The sequence below is a fragment of the Poecilia reticulata genome, chromosome 22 (assembly GCF_904066995.2).
Source record: "Poecilia reticulata chromosome 22, P_reticulata-male-v2, whole genome shotgun sequence".
Lineage (NCBI taxonomy): Eukaryota > Metazoa > Chordata > Actinopteri > Cyprinodontiformes > Poeciliidae > Poecilia > Poecilia reticulata.
In genome coordinates, this window is record NC_088851.1 from 17526109 (window position 1) to 17548229 (window position 22121).

General features: G+C 38.3%; 3 protein-coding genes across 3 annotated transcripts; 1 reads left to right on the forward strand and 2 right to left on the reverse strand.

Moving 5' to 3' along the window:
- Positions 1–1370: 1370 nt before the first annotated feature.
- Positions 1371–6550, reverse strand: bub1bb (BUB1 mitotic checkpoint serine/threonine kinase Bb). Its single transcript, XM_008399464.3, has 9 exons — positions 6430–6550; positions 5406–5568; positions 5266–5325; positions 5032–5176; positions 4739–4935; positions 4478–4641; positions 4211–4404; positions 4010–4110; positions 1371–2944 (listed from the first exon to the last, which is right to left on the reverse strand). Exons 2-9 carry the CDS (start codon positions 5546–5548, stop codon positions 2656–2658), a joined length of 1293 nt encoding a protein of 430 aa, XP_008397686.1. The 5' UTR covers positions 5549–5568; positions 6430–6550; the 3' UTR covers positions 1371–2655.
- A 41-nt stretch (positions 6551–6591) lies between these two features.
- Positions 6592–13686, forward strand: zfyve19 (zinc finger, FYVE domain containing 19). The gene is made up of 11 exons (XM_008399463.3): positions 6592–6777; positions 7370–7491; positions 7573–7626; positions 7717–7883; positions 8781–8923; positions 9019–9127; positions 9777–9989; positions 10151–10227; positions 10425–10526; positions 10619–10776; positions 11004–13686. Exons 1-11 carry the CDS (start codon positions 6724–6726, stop codon positions 11080–11082), a joined length of 1278 nt encoding a protein of 425 aa, XP_008397685.1. The 5' UTR covers positions 6592–6723; the 3' UTR covers positions 11083–13686.
- A 35-nt stretch (positions 13687–13721) lies between these two features.
- Positions 13722–21342, reverse strand: ppp1r14d (protein phosphatase 1 regulatory inhibitor subunit 14D). The gene is made up of 4 exons (XM_008399462.3): positions 20906–21342; positions 15407–15487; positions 14271–14303; positions 13722–14140 (listed from the first exon to the last, which is right to left on the reverse strand). The coding sequence occupies exons 1-4, from the start codon at positions 21083–21085 to the stop codon at positions 14072–14074; spliced, it is 363 nt and encodes a 120-aa protein (XP_008397684.1). The 5' UTR covers positions 21086–21342; the 3' UTR covers positions 13722–14071.
- Positions 21343–22121: the final 779 nt, after the last annotated feature.

Consider the following 22121-nt stretch of genomic DNA (forward strand, 5'->3'; position numbering starts at 1 on the left):
CCAACACAAATTGCACATGAGGAAGCCGTTGTTGAAAGCAACGCTACATTAGGTCTTATTTGCTGTTTGCCACAAACCTCATGGGACACAGCAAACATGTAGAAGAAGGTGCACTGATCAAAACTGAACTTTTGACTTGCATTCAAAACTCTTAGAGGTGGAAAACTAACACTGTACACCACCATGAACATCCATGGTGCAACATGGTGGTAGCAGCCTTATTAGCTGGGGATGCTTTTCTTCCAACAGTGTCAAATATGTAGTAATATTGGAGGAGAATGTGTAAAAAGCTGTGGTGGAGGTTCACCTTCTAAACAGGCAAAAGAATAGAGTGAATAAATAGAAATTTCATTTTTTGGGGAAATTATATTGCATCAGCAGCAGTGACAGAAAAAAAATCTGATTTTAAAAGATTGTACAGAGCTACAAAGAAATTGTTTAGACCTAATCTTATTTATGTTCTACTATGAACCTGAAAATCTTTATTAAAAGAAATAAGTAAAAATGTATTGAAGACTAAGAGCCTGAACATAGATGAATGACACACATTTGTTTAAAAATATTTATGTTTAAACGTCATTTTCTTTCACATCACAATTATGTAAAATCTCAATAAAATATGTAAAGCTATGAACATTTTTGCAACCAAGTAAATTTTTTTGGGTGAATTTTTTAAAATTAAAAATAACTTTCCAGCAGCATCTGTATGTGTGTGAATATTTAAAGATGGATATGACAAAGAAAAATATTTATTCACTAACACGTTAATAGAGTGACTGAAAATTATTCAGGTCAGATGCAGGACAATAAGGAAAGACATTGTCACTAAAAATACTCCTGACCATGCAGAGCTCCAGGAAACAATGACCTAATTTGGATAAACAGAATAATGCTAGTCTTAAATGTAATTATCATTAAAATAAAACCTGAAAACTGCCCTAGGAATGCTTTAAATATTTGCATTTAAATCCACTCTATTTTTTAGGAGAAATCTATAAGGATGACCTTAACTCGCTCATTCGTTGTGTCAACCTTATTTTGTCTTTCAATTCTATTAACTACTTAGGCGAATCCTCAAGGTATTTGTTTATTAAAGAGAATCAGATTAAAGAGGGGGAACTATAACTCATCTTTTTTCGTCATAATTATGCACTTCTTTGTATTTGTCATATTATTCCAATAACATACACTGAAGTTTGTAGTTATGACAAAATGTGAGAATATTTTAGCAAGACTTGTTTATCTAACATGGCGAGTGTGAGGTTGTGTTTCTCCCCTTAGTGTGAATTATGTGTATATCGTTAAATCTTTATATGAGCTTGAATGATATCTCTTCAAAATAAACTGAAATTAGCCAGGCCCAAACAGAATTCTGTTTTACCTGTAAGCCTAATTTTAATTAAAAGCTCCCAGCTTGTTCTAAAAACAATGTTATGCATCTCTAATGTGAACCAATGAACATGTTTCACACAACAGCTGATATTATGAAAAAAAAAATCTTAATGTGGATGTTTTGCCCAAACAATGTAATCTTATGAATCTTAGTTTATAGGATAAAGTAATTTACACTACAGCGATAATCTAAAATTAAAAAAAAACCTAGGATCTCACAGCACATAAAAGTTGTAATTTACAAGCTCATTTTGAGTTATGAGTTGTTGTAAATTATTACATTTCTAGTAAAACTTCATATTTTAAAACATCAGCAAATTATACAACAATTTACTTTCATGAAACAATTTTTATCATGATCTATTGCAGGAACTTCAACTCTTCCCCCCCCATCAAAATCAGATGAAAATATCCAAGTCAATGGCTTGAACTTTTACATTTTCTAGTAAATTGTGTATGCAATAATAAATAAATAAACTTCACATATAAGCTGGGAAAGTCGCCAAAACATGGCCAGCTTTTTGGGCATCTTGTATTCCTTGTTGAATGGACCAAATCTAAATTTAGTTCACACAGGAAGATGTTGAGCATCTTCAGGTCACTCAAAGAAAATAAATTATATATTGTTAGTTAGCAACCATGTATTCACTACTCGTTTTATCATAATCTAGTGAGATGGTAACTAATAAGAGTAAAACATGCAATTACACATAAGAATTATGTGTCTAACATTTCTCAACTATCTTGATCATCAGGGATTTAGCTTTAAACTGCCAAAGAGTCTTTACTATTTCAGCAACACAAACTTACGCTTGAGGTTTCAAACAAGGGTTTTAATCTAAAATTGAGTGTCATAGAAAAAGTACTAGTGAAACCATTAAGAAATACTGAAATGGACAAAAAAAAAAATTATCGGCACCTATCAAGGTCACTGCTCTAAAGAACAGAGAAAAAAACTTATGTGGAGTATTTCCATATTTATAAAGAAGAGCATGAGAAAAAAAAAAGCTGGAAAACGTAATAGTTTTCAAGAGGCAGGACACCTGCATGTCAAACGACTTTCCGTTTGTCTTTTAACCGTAATGTTTAGTCTGCATTTTCTTGAGCAGGAATTTTTGACAAACCCTACAAAATCCTTTGAAATTAAAAGTATTTTTTAAAAAGCCTCTTCAATACAAAACAATATTAACAGGAAAACAAACTATACATGAGCAACTACAACATGATAGTGACATTTTTGGCAAATTTTTTAAGGTGCAAGTGTCACTTTGCAGGATCGGCAGCGGCTTCACAGTCGTCTCCTCTGGCTTCCTGGGACTTTTGTGCCATCTTTTTGAAGAAGTGTTCAGCTCGCAGTTCCTCGAAGCAGAATTCGGTGGCGCCGCTGAGCAGCAGCTCTTTACAGTACATGCTTCGCTCCTGCAGTTTTCCTTCTTCTGCCTCCTTATGCTGCTGCTGGTGCTCTTGCAGTCTTTTCAGGGGAGTTTCTTCTTTACTCGGCTTCCGCGCTGAAAGAACGGAGTTCACCGTCGGGTTTATCTTACACGGCGTCCTGAAGGAGAGGAAAGACATTAATATTAATATTACAGTGATCTCGAAAAGAAATTAAAGTCGGAAATTGTTAAACAAGGAATTAACTATTAAAAATGTTTAGTGTGAATAAATAATTAAAGGCCTAAGATTTTGATCATCACATTCTTGTAATTTACATTAAAGATTTAGGAGTGAAACGCTTCAGCAAACTTTTATGTAGATTCTGGGATGATATCCAAATGAAATGAAAAATTCACTTTCATCTGAAAGGAGGTTTATGGAGTTCAGCAGTAGCTTGGAAAGGCGGAACGGAACAGTGGTAGCCGTTGTCCTAGATCAGTGGTCCCCGAAGTCGGTCCTCGAGGGCCGGCATCCTGCATGTTTTAGTTTTCTCCCTGATGGTAGTAACAACCTTTTCAGCATGTCAATGTTCCTCTTAGGCCTCTAATGAGCTATCATTTGATCCAGGTGTGCTAAACCAGGGAGAGAACTAAAACATTCAGGATGCCGGCCCTCGAGGACCCACTTTGGGGACCACTGTCCTAGATAAATCTGTGTGGTGGCTTTTGAAGCATTGACTCCAACTGCTGTGTGTCTAATGACATTTTGCCACACTTTTTCCTTCCACTTAACTTTCCGTATATATGCTTCGACAAAGCATTCTGTAAACATGCAGCCATGACCTTTTGTAGCGGATGTCAGTGACCATCTTCTTGATGACTATCAACTTGTGAACAGTTTTCCCATCAAAACACAAAATTTCTGAATCAGAAATCCAGTGGCAGAGTTTTAAGTAATGTTGTAGTTTTCTGAATTAAACGTAACAAATCACTGAAATAAATATACTTTTTGACAATATTCCAATTTACTAAAACTGTGTGATTTTGTCATTCAGACTATTTATATCCTTATTTATGTAAAATAAAAGACAAAGAACTTCTAGACCTCCACACTCGTGTATTCCACAATTTTTTTTTTTTACCTTTCCTATTTTAAATGTAAATTATCTCCAATTACAAATATTATTTCTCATGTTGATCTATAGCATGTTATTATCCCAAATATGATTCCTGGAGGAACTCACATTGTTGGAGGCTGGTCAGACTCCTCAACAAATGGTTGGAAGGTGGGTTTCGGAGGTGGTGGAGGCATGACTGCATGTCCAAATTTTGTTTTCTGGGGCATCTATGACATTTATAAGCAAGAGAAAAATAAAGATTTTCTTTAGTAGACATCAATGTGCCAATTTGCATGAGGAAAAAAAAAAAGACATGTCTTTTCATACCTTTATATCACACCATTTATCTGGCTTCTGCTCGTTTTCTTTTGCCCGTGACTTGGGAGGAGCCATCCAGGATTCCAGCGAAGGTTCTGATGGACCCGCAGTATCAGCTTTGTTCTCATCGAAAATCACCAGCTTACTGTTTGAGACGTTGCCAAGGACCGGGGTACCGCGTGATGGCAGGCCTCCGCTAATACCTGCCCGGGGAAGGCATCAAAAATAAGAAATGCAATAACAATAGGGATGACATCAGCTAGAAATTTCACTTACTTCTGATTGCCGACCCAGTCCTGTTGACAGGAGCAATGGCCTTCTTCTTCCCTCTATGTTTGAGGTCGGCTAGTGAAACTCTTTCAGGTTGTTTTGGCTCCTCGTCACTGCTGTCGTTTTCCAATTTTAATAACGCCTGTCGGGACACACGAGCCTGCAGAGCCCTGGGAATGACCATTCAAATGTTGCAATTCTTACAGAACGGTTCAAAAAGGAGGAAGTTAAACTGAGAGGTGTAATCATAATTAAACAGAACTTTACTTGTGAAACTGAAGAAGCTTGTCATGTGGCTCAGCAAACTTCTTGAACGCCTCTTGATAGACGAGATCTGCTTTTCGATAACTGCCCTGATTCTCGTACTCCTCTGACCAAGCAATGTAGAACGCCGCCTGTGTCACTCCAATTCCTTGTGCTTGCATATACCTGTAGATATCGAGGGGCTCTGAGCAGTTCTCTGCCTGGTGACATACAACAAAAACGTTTGGCAAATTTTACTACCACAAAGCTTGTTTATCAGAATACCTAAATTAATCCAAAGTTAAAAGAGTACATACAAATTTGATCCAGAGATCAACATAGCGAGGGTCATTGTGATACATCTTTTCATCTGTAAATCTGGCCACAGCCCGCTCCAACAATGTTGCAAGGTTGCTTTCTTTACCACCCTGAGGAAAGGTCTGTTCTGTCCACTTAATATACCTGTTAAACCACACATTGATGTCAGAGGTTTTGAGATAGAAAGGCAATATGTAAAAAAACCTGTCGCTCATCCTGTATAATTTACTTACCTATCCCAAACACTAAGTGGATCCTCTCCTTCATACATTCGAAGTTCAGACTCAAACATCCTGAAGAAACAGAACAAACCATAAAACCAGCGTTTGATCATTTTCCACTTAAAATCTAAAGTTAGAGAGATGATTCCTACTGTTTCTGCTGGTTGATTGCAGAGGTGGGTCCTTCTTCTCGTTGGCTAAGGGCTTGATGCAACACCGATACATCTCTGCCGCGCCTCAGCGGCTGAATGTTTTCTTTGCTGAGCTCCCAATCCACATCTCCTCCTTCTGCCATTGTTGACAAAGTCTAGATCGCTACACATACACATATTATAGCAGCTCATTAAGATGTTCTTATGATTATTAGAAGTTCAAACTTGCAGTGATGCATGTGTTATTTTCCCATGATACACATCTACATTTGTTTTCAGAGCCAACCTGACATGCCCATTATACTGTACTAAAAACTTCAAATCTCCTACAGTCATGGTGAAATAAAGTACCTCCTTTAGTTTAAATTCACATCCAGGGATTTTAGACTACAGTTTCTTGTTCAATGCAACCAACCAGTGAGTTTCAAACCCGACAGATGCATATCCAGTTTTCTTTGTACATCACAGCTTTAAACTCAACAACCTCATGATCAAGGCTGGCTCTCTGTTCGCATATTGCTCAGTGTGCAAACAAGAACGATGGATAAACACTGCATCCCTATTTCCCATATAATAATTAAACAACAATGTTTCCATTTTGATCGTTATATAGCCCCTCTTGAACATAAAGAGGGGCTAAACATAAAGGAGAGGGTTATTCTGCAAAGTGACCTTCGCAGTTAATCTTTACAATGGCAATTACATTAGCGATTCCGCGACGGGTTTCCCTTCAGGATTGCAGAAAAAGTTAGCTGTTTTGTTGTTGTTGTTAAAATGCCATATTACAAAGAGTTGTACCGTGCAAGATAAACTTAAAGAAAAAAATTAACTTCTCTGTGAGAAAACGTATCCAACATACAGCATGAATTCCACGAAGCTAAGCTAGCTAGTCGGAATGACATGAGAAGCTCACCTTGGCTTTAGATCAATACATTTTGTCAATGTTCACATTATTAGCTAATTTTGCAAGATAAACATAGAGTTAAGCAGAACCTGCGATAGATAATGGTCTTGTTTTTAATACCTTTTTGATCCGTTTTAACCTCTTTTGGTAGGATATCTTCAGCTAATGTCTAGCGCTGTGACGCCGTTACACTCGCAAGCTCTTCTGTTTTGAACAACGGCCGCGGAGAAAGCTGATTGGACGAATCCCACACAGGAAACTCTGCGTGACGTAATATTACAATTTCCGGTCTGCTTCCTGTTTTGATAATGACAACGTTAACCACCCTAAAACACATAGCCAATTTTCCAAATTTCTGCCCATTATAGCTGCATTTCCGTACGTCCTCAATCGCATTACTCAAGAGGAGACGCAATGGACAGTCGCTGTTATGGCTGTGCATCAAAGTTTAGTCTCTTCAAGAAGGAGGTAAGATACAGCTTTTCAACCTTTGGGGGGGCCTTCATTACTTTGCTCCCCCTGGATTCCTTAGACATAAATTCTCGCTTAAAAATAGCCATACAAATACTGTTTCTCAATATTTTTTTTTGAAGTATATGCTATTATTACCGACAGCCTTTGCGATACATAGGAAAGTCTGATAAATTTAGAGTACATGAAAATACATGTTCCACTAATGGAAAATGTTGAAGCCAGAAATTGTGAAGATGTTTCAACACTAGAAACATAATGAAAGGGCATAAAACTTAATCAAGACATTTGATGCAAAACAAGCTGCAATGGTTGTAATAAAAATACTTTTTGAATTAATATAATTGAAATATTGCTCTGCTTACTCTTAAAGGCAAATTGAAAATATATTTAAGACATTAAAATCTTAATTTGATTGTTTTAAAGGCATTTTAGAGTTTTAAATTTAACTCTAAGAAAATAAAATAGAATAAAAATAAATAACTTAAAAATCCAGGGATCCAGAAGAACTAATACGACCCCACCAATGCTTATTAAAGTTTGCTTAGGTAACATACAAGGTGCATTTTCCACCAAACTTTCCCTTCAGCTGGGCTGTAAGAATTGCGGACGCTCCTTCTGCTCCAGCTGTTTGAGTCTCAGTGCTGTGGTGCCTCGCTGTGGCAACACCCAGCAGAAGGTCTGCAAGCAGTGTCATGGTAATCTCACAAGGTAAACCACCTCCCCTACACACAGAAAACAAACTAAACCACATTTTTTCATAGGCTAATATTTCACCTTCTTTCTTGTTAGAGGGGAATCTTCGAACAATGCTGGAAGATGGTCCCCTCCAGAAAACTACAAAAAGTTTGTATGACTAGATGTTTAAAAAAAAAATCAAAAGAATCTTGTTAACAACAGGAGTGTCCTAACATTTAAAATTCATGCTTTTTGCAGACGGGTTGCAGCACTGGAGGCCAAACAGAAACCGCAGTCCACACAGCCCGGTGTGCATGGAGGGAGCAGAAATGGCAAATCGGTCCATCTACCAACCAAAGGGCTTAGTAAAGAAGACTGCGCTATTGCTGAGAGGCTTCAAAAGCTAAAAGAAGACACCAAACCAAGTAATGCATTGAGTTCTTTTAGCATTTATCATCTATATCAAAGCTGATGATTTAATGGGATGGTATTATTTTTATTTAATCAGGAAGATCCCAATGCAAAATTGGTCAAGATAGGCAGCAGCAAGTGCAAAACACAGCTACACAAGTTTCACAACCAAACACAGGCAAAATATAATAGAAGCACATTCAAATTTTATAGAAATTACAATTAATCTGAACTGTAAAACATTTGTCTGTCCGGGAATTAGTCTCAAGGACTTAGTTTTAAAATCACTTAATGAAATTAACTCTGTCATTTTCCTGTTATTCTGCAACTTGTTCCAATATATGGTTCTGAGTGGACAAAAAGCTCTTTTACCAAGCTCAGTTGATGCAAATGGGACAGAGAACATCAATTTTATTTGAAAGTGAAAAACAATCATTTCTTTCTTGTGCTGATTAAATTAACCAAACTTATAATAACTTATAATAATGTTATTTCATTATTGAATTGAAATATGAATATTTCAAGTAAAATGCTTGGTTACAGTTATTGTTATGCCTTCTTTGCCTTTCTGCTCTTTAAGGAGTAACAGAAACATAATAAACTAACACTAGGGGATCAGTTGGTCGAGCCATAGGATAGCGACCCAACAGTAGCTCTTTTCAAAAAATTTGCACGGTCATGCAAAACGAACATGAATGACAATTAAGCAGCTAAATTTGTCTTTCTTGCAAGTGAGGTAAAAGTATGGGAGCCTTCCTTTAGCCAGCTGTCTAGCAGTGTCCATAAAAAAAAAACATGTACATTTTAAAACTTTGATCTGTTTTGAGATCCAATATCAGTCCATGCCTAGCATTAATATGTTTTCTTTCTCTTTTTTTTAAAAGTCTTTAATAACATTTTAACCTCTTTAGAGTCTATCCCTTCTGAAAAGGAGATTGAGTCACGTCTTGCTGCTCTGAAAACGCCCAGCCAGCCAGTGCCTTCTTCAGAGGATATGGAGGATCGCCTGGCAGCTCTGCGGGGTCAGCCACCTCCATCTCAAGCTCCTCGACCAGTGAGTTCCCCATCCCAATCGTGTGAAAGACTCAAGTATAGGACTCGGTGAAAAAAGTAGCTATTTTGTAAGTGCTTATGTGTTCACACATATAGGTACACCAGCCTCCTGACACCAGGACTCAAACTGAAAAAGCCAATGATTTGATTACTCAGATGGCAGAAGAAGTCGCCATTGATGACCAACAGTCAAGTCCAGAAGATAGTAAGTTAATATTTGTCTCATAAATTTGAGATTTATAGTACAAGTCAAATGTATATATGCACTCATCATTAAGGGGACATCATTGGAGAACAGAATAATGAGGAAGAAGGACCTGGCAGTTAGGTGTTCAGAGAGGAAATCATCCCAAACATGCATCAAAATTTGTTTTGACATGGATAAAGTAATCAAACATTAAGCTTCTGGAATCACCCCAACCTCACCTGTAATAAAAATGTATGAATTGTGCTTCGAGATCAGGTCTTTGCCAGGACAGCTAAGAGTCTAAATGAGCTCTATTACTATTGTCACTAGCAGTCGTCAAATATCCAGCCAGAATTATGTCAGAAGCTGCAACTTGTGTAAAAACATTTCCTCAAATATCAGTTCATGTACATAGATATTTACTGCATTAGCCTTTATGTATAGTTTTTTAAAAAGCTAAATTTTTCTCTTTAAAACTCACCTGAAAAATACTGTTCAAAATGCAGCATTAAGAAACCATCAAATACATGCTTACTAAAAGCATAGGTACAGTTTTGACTGGCACTATAAGTAATAAAATCACTATATAACCATTTGGCAGAGTCTGAAGTTACATTCATTGCTTTCTAAGTAAAACAAGACATTGTTTTACTTTTCACTTCTGAAGGTGTAGATATGAACGATCTCAACAAAGGTGAAAGTGCTGCTTCAGACGAGAACCTGGAGGACAACCAGGGAGCAGTGAGACAGCAGGAGGCAGAGAAAGACTGTCTGCTTGAAGAAGCCATGAAGGAACTGAAGAGGGAGAAATATTCCCAGGATGAGATCCTTCACATGGCCAAGAGGCTGGCACAGTTAAAAGGGCAGGATCCAGATAAAGGTGCTTGGAGCCAAGAGCATTACAATCTTATCTTTCGTCCATCGGTTTATGGTACCATTTCAAACAGCAAAACAAGACTGTGCATTGTCTTGTTTTGCAGAAGTATTTGTTTGCTCATGTCAGACAAATCAACCTTTTTTTTTTGTTCGCTTCATGTTTAGTCACAGCAGAGGATTTCAGACAACCTGACAGTGAAGAAGAGACTGAGGAAGAAGCCGTGAGGAGAGTCCTGAAACAGGTTAGTCATTTAATGTTGATACTATAGATGAATGCTTAATAATAAATTTGCTACTAAACCCTTAAAAGCTTTTTGTGAAGTATTTAGAATGGCCTTTACGGCCACAAGAGGCTGCTATTTGGCCGTTTTAATAATTTGTGAATTCAAATAGAGACGTGTTTTGAAGTTTTAATCGTCCTCTTTACTTTTGGCTCCAGCTTTCAGAAGAAGCTGCACTTGATGAAGCCAGTGGCTACAACATACCCATAGAGCACAGCGGACCCAGGAACAGAGAAAAAAAGAAAACCTCTACAAAACCAGTACTAAAATAAGACCTCACAAACAAATGTATTGTTTTCGTTCCTTTGGGTGCCTAAAATTGAAGCCACTCTCCTTCTGATGTGTTTTAAAGACTCCTGCCCCGACGAGCCGGACCTCTCCCGCTGCTGCTGCACATCAGCCGTCAGACAGCGACGACGAAGAACTTCCCTGGTGCTGCATCTGTAACAAAAACGCCACCCTGCGTTGCCACACCTGTGACGGAGACCTGTACTGCAGCCGCTGCTTTCGGTAAAAAGACATGCATTAATCGCCATAAAAACACAGCAGATTCCAGTTAATGACTCAAAATTAGGTCGTGCTTGGAAAAATCTTCAATTTGCCCCAAGAAAAATGATTTGGAATGCAAACCACGACCCACATAAGTCCCGCACAGCTTGCTGCCATACTGTTAAGCAGCATGAATATAAAGTATTTACTGTGATGAATTATCAATCTGCTCTCTATCATCTCCTCAGGGAAGGCCATGATAAATATGACAGGAAGGAGCATCACACCAGTAGCTACACTGCTCCGAAGAAGAAGAGGAAGACATGATACTGAAGATGCTCATCTTATTAAACTCTGACCTTTCATGGCTGTAGGACTTGCTCTTTAGCCTCACAGGGAGTATTGCAGTAACCTAAAACGGCGTTATAGGAAATAAAAACACTACTATAAACCAGAGCTCATCATAACACATTGACTTACAGGGCCTAGCTTAAGGATTAATCAACACCCTCAGGGGGTTTTCCAGTTTTTCATGGCACAACCACAAACTTAATTGTATTTCATTGGGATTTATAGTGATACACCATCACAAAGTAGCATGTATTTATGTTGCAGGAAAAAAAGGATACATGGTTTTCAACCTGTGATACGACTGTTTCTGTTCGTAGTCTTAATGTTCCACTTTAAAGTGAACCTCCATCTCATCCTCAAGTCTAACAGGTTTTTTTTCCTCAGAGATTGCCTTCTACTTCACTTCCTCCTCCCACCCACACATAGTACGACACTGCCATCACAATGTTAAGTGTGTTAAGAGTTTTATTTTTCAACACAGATAATGTTTTAAATATTTACCAAGTAGTTCCGTTTGGTCTCATCTGAGAAGAGCATCATTTTTCTTCATGGGTACTTCTTTTTATCACATGCACACTCACAGTTGTCTTGATGATTGATTCTCCCACTTGAGGTATACATTTAGTTTATAAGTTTATAAGACTTTTGACATCAGCTGGTTGAACTGGAGTTTATTTAGGGGTATCGGTGTAAAAGAAACTGAATATGTTTTCCAGTTCATTTGTGCAAAAAAAAAAATCTGTAGAGTGTTTGTGTTTGTCATTTATATTAAATCCCTATAAAAGACAATGAGATTTGGGGTTGTGGTGTGAGAAAATCCAAAAAAGTTGGAGGGGTTGATTCAACTTGCAAGGCAAAGTGTAGTGAGGAACTTAAAAGACATTTAAAAATAATGTGCAAGACTTCTAGCAGTGTTAGACTAAAATTAGACAAGACATGTAATATCTGAAAATTATCTTCTTAGAACTTGCTAAAAAAAACAAAAGGCATTAGTTGAAGATGCTAAAGAAAACACAACTTAGAAGTGTCAAAGTGAATAAGAAGCATCACAGGTTTTTTTTTCTTTTTTGCAGCACTTCCATCAAGCAAGACAGATCATGAGCTCACCCGAGACAATGTGCACTCGCTTGCAGACTATTGTCAGCTAGATACTAAAAAGTCACAGATGAGTCCGTGTGAAAGAATCACTGAGGCCTTTGTTCCCTTTGTGCTGTTGTTCTTGTCTATGTTTGGCTGTGGTTCTGACATTAGCGCTGACTCTCTTGTCGCTTGATTCTAAATGAAGCAATTGTTTTGATTATTTTTAACACCAAAGGTCCTTTTTTTTTTTTTTTAAGAAATGTGTCATTATTTGAGAAAATCGTCTGGCAGGTCCTCTTTGTGCTGTATGTATGGATTCTTTGTCAGTGAAAGAATGAATGAGTCAGAGTCGTACAAATAACCGTAATGGAACCCTCAACAAAAAGACACTGCCTATGACAGTGAGAGGACCAAAGTGCAGTTAACTTGGAGGAAGCCTTCACACTCTCCTCTGGGTGCTCCCTCCATTAATGGTGGCCATGTTTGCCTTTTCTGGCCATGTCATGCACCACCCCACCACCACCACACACAGGAAATGGATGGGTATAATGGGTGCACGCTTAATGGAACATCCTGTGGCTGATTTCAGTGTGTTTACTCCTAGACCTGACATGTTGACGCCTCCATTGTTTCCATCACTCTGTTGAAAAATTCATGTCAGAAAACAGAACGCTGACGGTTATCCTTTCAGCTGTGTCCAGACAAAGTGCCGCAGGGCGTAATGAAAAGCGGCTGTGATAGTAGAGTGGTTTTATTAGTGCTGTAAATTTTGTCCAAGTAATGCAACTGCTTTTCCAATAATTCGTTTTTTTTTTCTTCTTTTTTTTGTAGAAGGTAATTCAAATTAAAAAGTGAACTTCATATTATAGAGAACCATTACGCACCGAGTGATATATTTCAAGCATTCACTTCTATTCATTTAGATGATTACAGCTTACAGCAAATTGCTATTTTCCGGATGATTACAGGGTACTATATTTAAGCATATTGATAGTAAGGTGAGTGGAAGGTGCTGAGGCAGAGTAAAAAGGTTGCTTGAGATCCAGTGAACTACCCACAGTCAGGACTTGTAAGTAGTACTTGGTTTCATGACCAAGGCATCATTGTTCTCCTCTGCAAACTCTCCCGACCCCAAACCACATAGAAAATCTTTGTTGTATTATCAAGAGGAAGGTGAGAGACATCAAACGCAACATTAAAAATAAGCTAAAAGCTGCTTTTTAATCAACCTGGGCCTTCTTGACATCTTGGCAGAACCGCTGACCGATTGTCTCTGATGCAGAAACAATTCTTTTTTTGTTTTCATTAGCTTTGGGTCCTAATCATCAAAATTAGCAAAAACAAAACTTGAAATATGCCACTGTAATGACTATGTGAAACATTTGTGTTCCTTTTTTATTTGAATTGAAACCCAAACAAACCTTTCACTAATACTCTAATTTATTCAAATGGAACCTGTAGTTGCATAATTAATGTTGAATAAAACCAACTGGTTCATCACTTTGTTCTGAATCTGATTATTTGCACAAACAGCCTTGTTTTGAAAAGCTTCCACTTTATTCCAACAACACTGTTACCTGAACAAAATGCTTATGTACATAAATAAGAAACTGAAAATGTACACTCTAACTCTTACACAAAAAAAGAGTCCATCTGGGTAATAGTTGTGTGGTGTTTATCACTTTTACATTATTGATATTTTGAAGGGAGCTTAAATTTTTAGAGTCCATAAATTGAGCAGAAAAAAAATCCATTCTGACTCAGGAAGGGGGGAAGAAGTCAGGAAAAGTCCCCGATGTGATATTTGCTCTTCCAGGCATACAAACTCTTAACCTGTGGGAAAGAAGAGGCTCCACGTCGTCTTGGTTCTTAATTTGACCTACAATTACTTCTTCAAGGGGCCTGACATTTTACGTAGACCTTTTATCCTGTAGAGCAGCCCGTTGATAAACTCCTGTGGGGAAGTTTCAGAGAGCAGATTTTCATTCTCTACGTTTTAAATAGACAGTATGAATGTCCTAATGAGTAAACTATTAAAATTGGCTGTCTTTGGATGTGGAAGTGAAGCTTTTTTGTCACCTTACCTCTTTTGGCTTTCCACATTCCTGCAATAATTCCTGAAGAAGAAATACAGAAATAAAAAGTTAGTCCAAGAAAGGAAAATTTTTTTGTCTATCAAGTAGGGCCACCATCAAAGGTGGACCCACGAGTGTAATGGACACCCAGGAAAACATGTTGAACCAACCAGGCCGTTTCTTGGCTGGGGAGTCCAATACAAAATGTTATACAGACAGAAATTAAAGTTTGGAGAAGATGATTTGTTTAGGACATTTTTATTTTTATCTAAACCCTTTAAATTAATTCTATAGGCACCTCTGCTTTTATGCCACATTTAAAATATACTGAAACAAAATTACAGCTTCATATGAGTCAAATTAGCAAAACAGAATTATACAATGGAAAAAGCAGAGAACATTTAACCAACATGATTAAAATATCTTTATTGCTTTTTCACTGCAAATGTTGCGACACTGGTTCCCAGCATGCATTTAGTGTGTTTAAAGATTTCAGCTTGTGTCGTGCACATTTATTTAGATATCTTGTTAACCATGGCATAAAGAGGTAGCATGACTTTAAACTAGACTGAAGCAATCGATAACTTCTAAACCAAACAAAATTTGTTTCTAATTTCATGTTATTCATATGGTATAAACAGAAACGGTTTTTACAAATCTACTGTTTGAGCGAATATCTTCAAATTCATCTTTTGGACTACACTTTATTCAACAAAGTCCATTATACAACAGGGGAAACGGTGCATTCACTGGCTTTTGTGCAGCAAATCTGTAGTGCTACAGCATGGGAACCAGACCCACTTTGCTGTTGCCAAAGCTGCCAAGACGAGACACAATTAAGAAAAGAGAAAGAAAAACTCTGCCTTGGAGCTGCCTCTGTTTATTTTATGACCCCACAAAACACTTATTTGTGTAATGCAGACCACGTAAGCACTTAGAGATCCTGCTAAAAATCAATCAGATGATTTGCTTTTGCAGACCTGGCATCTCTGGGAAAACAAGAAAGGAAGAAATAAGAGACATAAGGCGTTTTTATTGAACAGTTTAAAGGAAAATCCCAGACCCTATCCCAACCTAATTTACGAACACTGTTATCAACTTTTAACACCTGGACGGAGAAGTGTTTAAACATTTATAGAACATACCTCAAGTCGAGTTCTTTGTCCTTCATCGGGCAGTTCTAGGAGTTCGTCTATGTCGATTTCTAACTCTGGAATCTCTTCCTCCTGGGATGGAAATTAAAGTTATTTAATGTATTCTTCTGTCACAATAGTACCTATATTTGAATTTACACTACATTTACATTGCTAATGTACAGCATTAGTTTTACACTGCAAAACAGGCATGGAATATGAAAACTTTGGTGGGTAGTCCTGAAGTAAGCCAACTCACTTAATTGGTCTGAACTGACCCAACAGGGTGACGGTACAGGTCAGCTCCATCTTTCACCCACAGCCTTGAACTGGACCGTGTCATCCTTTTACATGTAGTGGTTAAAATGTCTACACCACATAGTTAAATCATTCATAAGCCAATAGCATATGCCTATTTAAGCTTTGTATCACTTTTGTTACCGAGTGTCTCAGGTAAAGTAGAACTATTCTAACAGTACAAACAAAACTAATAAGGGTTGTTTCTCACAAAATGATTAATGAGCAGCGCTCGTGAGCACTGAGGCAGAAGGGGCTCTAGTAGGCCAATGTTTACACGTACCAGCAGCACATTTCATGGATGGGTTACCTTTTACCACGTAGTTCAACCATTACTGAAGGATTATTTCCACAGATGCTCTGCACCATGTTAATTCTCAATTGGTTTTGTTGTGCAGTAGCTGACAAAGGTTTTTTTTTTATATTTTCACGTTACAAATCACAAACTTTCTTCCCTCCCTCTAGTACAAATCTGAAAAGTGTGACATGCTTATCCATCTTGATAGTTCTTGATTAAATCCTGTGTAACATTGTGATGAGAATGCTTTTCACCTATACTAGTGAAGCTGGTCACCATTGATTTGAATGGGAATGAAAAAATGAAAAAAAAATTAAGATAACCTTTTAGAGGCTACAAAACAGCCGTGGCAGGATAACACCACACACGGCCGGATCTGCAGTTAAACATTTTGATAAATGCACACCATGCTAGAATGGCTCTGTTAAAGTCCAGAACTGATTCCTATTAAAAATTTGTGGCAAGACTTGGAAACTGATGTTTAGAGACACTCTCCATACAATCTGACTGAGCTTGAGATATTTTGCAATACAGAATGAGCAACTTTATCTCCATTTCAAAATTTGTTTTGTCAAATCTTTAACTATAACTAAGAGCATTTTAAGTTATGAACTGTGATGGCAATTTAGTGTTCCTAGCAAATTATTTTCTCATCCAAGGCAAATACAGGAAAGCGATCAATACTTAGAGCCAGGTTGTAATATGTCCATGCTCTACTCTCAGAGAGAATGAGGAGTGCAATCAGCAGAGTTCATGGAGTTATGATATCTGAAGTAAGCACTCACATTTGACAAGTGTGGCCTCGTTTTTCGAGGGAATATTTTCCGGATGGGGGATTTTCTTGACTTGGGCTTGCACAGCTCATGAGGAAGGAAGGTAATCAATGTGAAAGTGCTGAGTTGTGAAATAGATGGGGCCTCTTCAGAGTCCCCTACGGCCCCTCTAATTGATATGTGCTGCAAGTTTGAACCCTCTGTGATTCTGCTGAACTCTGCAGGATAAATCTACGGCCGAACCTTTGCTCCATGCTTTATCTTGCGAAGGCCGCAAACTGAGATTAATTACATTGCCATTTACTTCAATTCTTTGTTATGCAAAATAAATAAAATATGAGCAAGAATAAATCTTAGAGCTAAAGAGGAAAGACTGTGAAAACTAATGTTAAATTACTTTCTTTTCACCACCTCCACCCTGACGTTTCACTGCTTCATACAGCCATCCATGCAGAGCATCACTCAACATTAAAAGGTGATGCTTTTCACAAGTTATCACTAATCTTCATCTAACTTACAAAATTTTATGTCATATCCAGTCAGTTTCCAGCTTGTCGAGAGTTACTGCTTTAGGGAATGTTGAATATTAATAAAACCTTCAGACACAGATGTCTCTGCAGCAATTTCTGAAGTTAAAAGACTTAACTTAGAATGAGCACTGGCAATAATGCTGACATTCATGAGTATTAAAACTTGTCTTGGAGGACAGGATTCAGAAATAACAGTTTGCAAATTAGTCATTTTAGATAACAAAATCCACTGGACCATCCATCTGCAAAAGCATCCCAACAAAACATAAATATGGAGCAATCAGCGAATCCTTACTTACACGTTTCCCTGTGTTTATGCTTTTGTAAAGGAAACTGAGCCCTGGAAAATTAGTCTGTTATGGTGGTGTGTGTTTCGGTTATCAGATCTTTCCCTTTTCCTGTTAGCAGGACCAGCTGTGAACATGTCTAAACATCCATTAATTACCCTGAAAGAAAGCAAGATTAGTTAAAAGATCTTTTAATATTATACATTTCTACAACCTTCTGTTTAAAAACAATAGCAGCCCAGATTTCTGGAGGGAATGCAACTTAGTTAGATTATTTTTGATTGTTCCATATTGGTCTCTAAATCACAGCCTGCAGACTCCAAGGTATTTTGTTGGGATTTTACCAAGGAGAGGAAGGAAAATGTGACATGGCGATCAAAAGTCTTTGTAAATGAGGCGTGTATTCATTTGTCATCTGATAAGCCAAAATATAAATCAGTAAAACTAATTGCCTTCAGAAGCCACTTAATCAGTAAGTAGGGTCCACCCAATCTTTGAACATCTCAGAGTAGTGTTCAATTCATCATTGAAATCCAGTAAAATACATAACCCAACTACCAAGGGAAGGCCGTCCACCTAGGCATGCCAGGCAAGTAGAGTGTTTATCAGCGATGCAGTCAGGAGGCAAAGGGTATATGTGGAGAAGCAGCAGAGATTACAGAGATAACGTCTAAGGCGAGACAATCTGTTCATAGGACAACTGTTAGTTGAGTATGTCAGAAATCTGTCTTTCTTTTGAAAAGACAGAAGAGTCTAACAGTTGATTGGAGGATGGAGGGAACTAAATACCAGCAAATCCTGGGAGTAATCCTGTTAGAGGCAGTGAGTGAATATAACCTCGGTCTGAAGTTCAGCTTCAAGCAGGAAAACGTCTTTAAACATACAACCAGAGCTACAATTGAATGGTTTGGACTAAAGCATGTGCATTAGTTAGAAAGCTTACTCAAAGTCTAGAGCCAAATCCTAATGAGAATCTGTGAGAAGACCTGACTAGTGATGTTTACAGATGCTGTATGAAAATGCAAACTACAGATAAAATGCTTATTCATAAAATGTTTTGCATCAGTTTCTTCTCACTTTATAATTTTCCACATTTTTCATCACATACAATCCCCACAAAAAAACAAGTTCTGTGGTTAATTATGTGACAAAATATGTTCCAGGTGACTTATTGCTTCCTAAATGCGCTGCGTTTCATTAGAGTGCAATTTTTTAAACTACAGATTTGATTTCTAATGTTAAGCATAAAAGTGCTGTTCAAACTTTTTTGAAATGCGTTTTCCAACTTTTCAGAAGGTGTGAAGTGTGAAACTAAGGGGTCCACTCCTGACTCGGGCGGCCCTTGTATGAATTAGAAATGCAGATAAATAATTTAGGCTATGACACAGGGGACTGATGGTAAATGCTTCCACGCGGAAGACTCTGAGAACCAACAGAGTAACCTTCCCCCAAGGCCCATGCAAAATTCATTACACTACCCGGTGCACACGGACAAGCCACAACCAGTTCTGCACAAGTGACTCATGCAAAACATTGGAAAGTTAAGTGCTAATTTGTCATTGAGCAAAGCGTTGCTCTTAGGAAAAACATACTGAAGACAAATATTTTCCACTTGCCGAGGTGGACACTTGTATTTTTGTTGCCATGACCTATTAGCTTATCTCCACTTATCCTTTACACTCCTGCTATATACCTTCTCTATCTAAGTTTACGAGCTGCTTCTAACATTTTGATTGTTTTGCAACTGTATGAAAGACACTATCTCCCTTCGCAGCAATAGTACATTTCCTTGGCTAATGGGAGGAGACTGCAATTAACTCTTTGCTTGATTGGCTTGAAAATAAAAGGAGAAACAATTTGTTTCCTTTTTTCTGGGTTAAAAGGAGGAGATCTTGTCATCCGAGAGACACTGTTTCCCAGAAGCTCGCAATCCTTAACGGATACCTCTAATTTCAACCGTGCCAAGCAGCCTCATGTGGGCGAAAAGACATCTGTTGCCATGGTTTCCCCTCACAGAATGCCAAGCAAGTCAATATGGAGCCTCTGACATAATTGGATTGTATCCCACAGAACGGGATTGCATTATGAAGCCAGTATTGCTGTGCCTACGAGTTGATTAATGTTTTTTCCTAATCCCCAGTACATTGGACCAATAAGTAAAATTTTTTAAATGCAGGAATGTCTCCCTATTGTTATCTGTTACTGTAATCTTAATTATCTCCATGTAGTATGCAATGCATGTGCTCAATACTTGAACAGGGCTTCTCTGTGATGGAGTCAATCATCCTGTGGCAATGCTGGTGTGTTTAGTAGGACTCAATATCAGCTTTCGTATAATCTGCTTTGTTGTTTTTCCATTTTCCTCCTTCCTTGCCTCATATGTTCTGAGGTTTGAGTGAAGCAAGCTTGATGACCAAATGTGAACACAACTTGAAGTTGATTAAACATGGTGGGCCAACAGCAAATAACATGGTTCCTCAAATAATTACTAAAAATAAATGTTGTTTGGTGCCTTTCCGCTTTTTTCTCCAAACTCTGAAACCTTGCTTTCCTAATTAAAAGCAAAATTAACTTTGATGTTAGATAAGAAATGTGGTAGCTAAAAAGAAAGGTGTGCAACAGTTGTGGCCCGTCTGTGTTTGGTACCTCTTCAGGCCCTGCCTCCAGCTGCAGCCCACACTTTTAAGTCTCCCCCAAAACCTTGAATAGGCTTTGCTTCCAATTCTCTAGAGGCTCTCCTGTTTATTCCTGTTGCTACCACACTTTTCCTTCCACTAAACTTTCCATTTCGTCACCTCATGTGCAGAATTCTGTAAACAGTCAGTATCTTTATGAATGGCCTTGTGTGCCTTAACTCAAAGACCAACTGCTGCCTTCCCCATCAATAACATATCGGAGTAATTTATCACAGGGTAAATACGAATGTTTGTCTCAGAACTGCAGAAATCTAAAGTGCAGAACTTCACAATTTGCAACAAGGTCAAATGTTTTGATCAATGTGGTGTCTAAATAAATAACCTCCTTCACATAGTTTATGTAGACAACTACATGTTCTTAAATCCGATTCCTCTCAGGCATCTTATCACTAAAATAAAAGAAGTTGAGAGCATGGCTGCAGCTGACGCTGCAGTCAGGCTGATGACAAATGAGTGCTGCTGAACCAGAAACTGCAGCTTCTTTCCTCCCACCCATTTCATGGTCCAAGTATGATAGATAACCCACGGCAGGAGCCTATGAGCATTTCTGTGGCTCCCTTTCCCTGAACCCTCTTTTCATGCATGCAGAGCAGCTGACAGCACCAGAGTGAGACAGTCCTCTCCTCCTACCTCGCAGTCAAACAGCAGGTGCAGCTGCCCGTCGATCCACTCCTCAATATCCAGCCTCCTCTGCAGGTCCTTGCGGTTGTACTTCACTGTCAGCTTACCCAGCTTACGGTGTGCCGGGTCTTCTGTCTTGTCCGGCGCCTGAAACATCACCCTGGACTGGGTGCCTGGCTCCGACGCCATGGCTGCCACGGCCTCCAGAGAACCGTGGATCACACAGACAGAGCCACAGGCTGTGACGCACTCTACACAAACTGGCTCCCCTCCTCTGTATGTTGAAAGCTCTTTTTCTGATGGGCTGCTCTTCCCACACTCTGCTCCTCTTTTCTTCTGTCTCTTTAACGCTGGTTCTGGTTCCCTGCCTGTCCTCGTCCTCCCTCTCGCTCATTCTCTCTGAAGCTCGCTCTCTTGCTCTCTTTCCCTCTTTCCCTCCACCTCCTCCTATTGCAACACCCACTGGCTGCACTATCAGGAGGATGGTAATGAGATATGACTCTCCATGTGTGTGTGTGTGTGTGTGTGTGTGTGGGTGCACTTTGCAGGGTGTGTAATTGCTTTTGGTTCTCTTCTTTTTTTTCTTATGGCAGGTAGAAGAGCATAGGTCAATTGCAGCAATAAAAAAAGGGAAAAAAGGTTGAAAAGGCAATCGTCTAGGGATGATCAGTTTGGCTGAATATATGTGTATCCATATGAAACAAAAGGTACAATAAGAATTTGTTGTTTTGTTCTCGATTTCATAGGTAATTGCACATAAACATTATATTCCAATAAACATTATATTCCAATACACCCCTTACTGAAGTATCTAAAGTAATTATTGCCTTGAGAGTGGCAATAATTACTTGCTTTCCAAATTAAAAGGTTCATCCACATAAAGTCTTATGTAAGTATTAAGTATTTCCCATTTATATATTTCTTCATGTTTTGCTTCTTTGTAACACTAAAATGTTTCAGTTATCACAGTTAGATTCAAGTCACTACTTTGTCTTCGCCATGTCAGAAGTTTTTTCAAACTTTGATTCAGACGTGGATTTGCTGATTTTCCAACGGCTTTAGCTTAACGTCACAAAATAATGGCCCCCGTTTACCCTCAGTATTTTCTGTCACTAACCGGAATTCATTGTTTCATTAACAATAGCAAGTCTTCCACGTCATGAAGAAGCAAAGTAGTCCCAGACCATCACACTACCTACCACCAGCATGGTTGTCGGCTGGTATG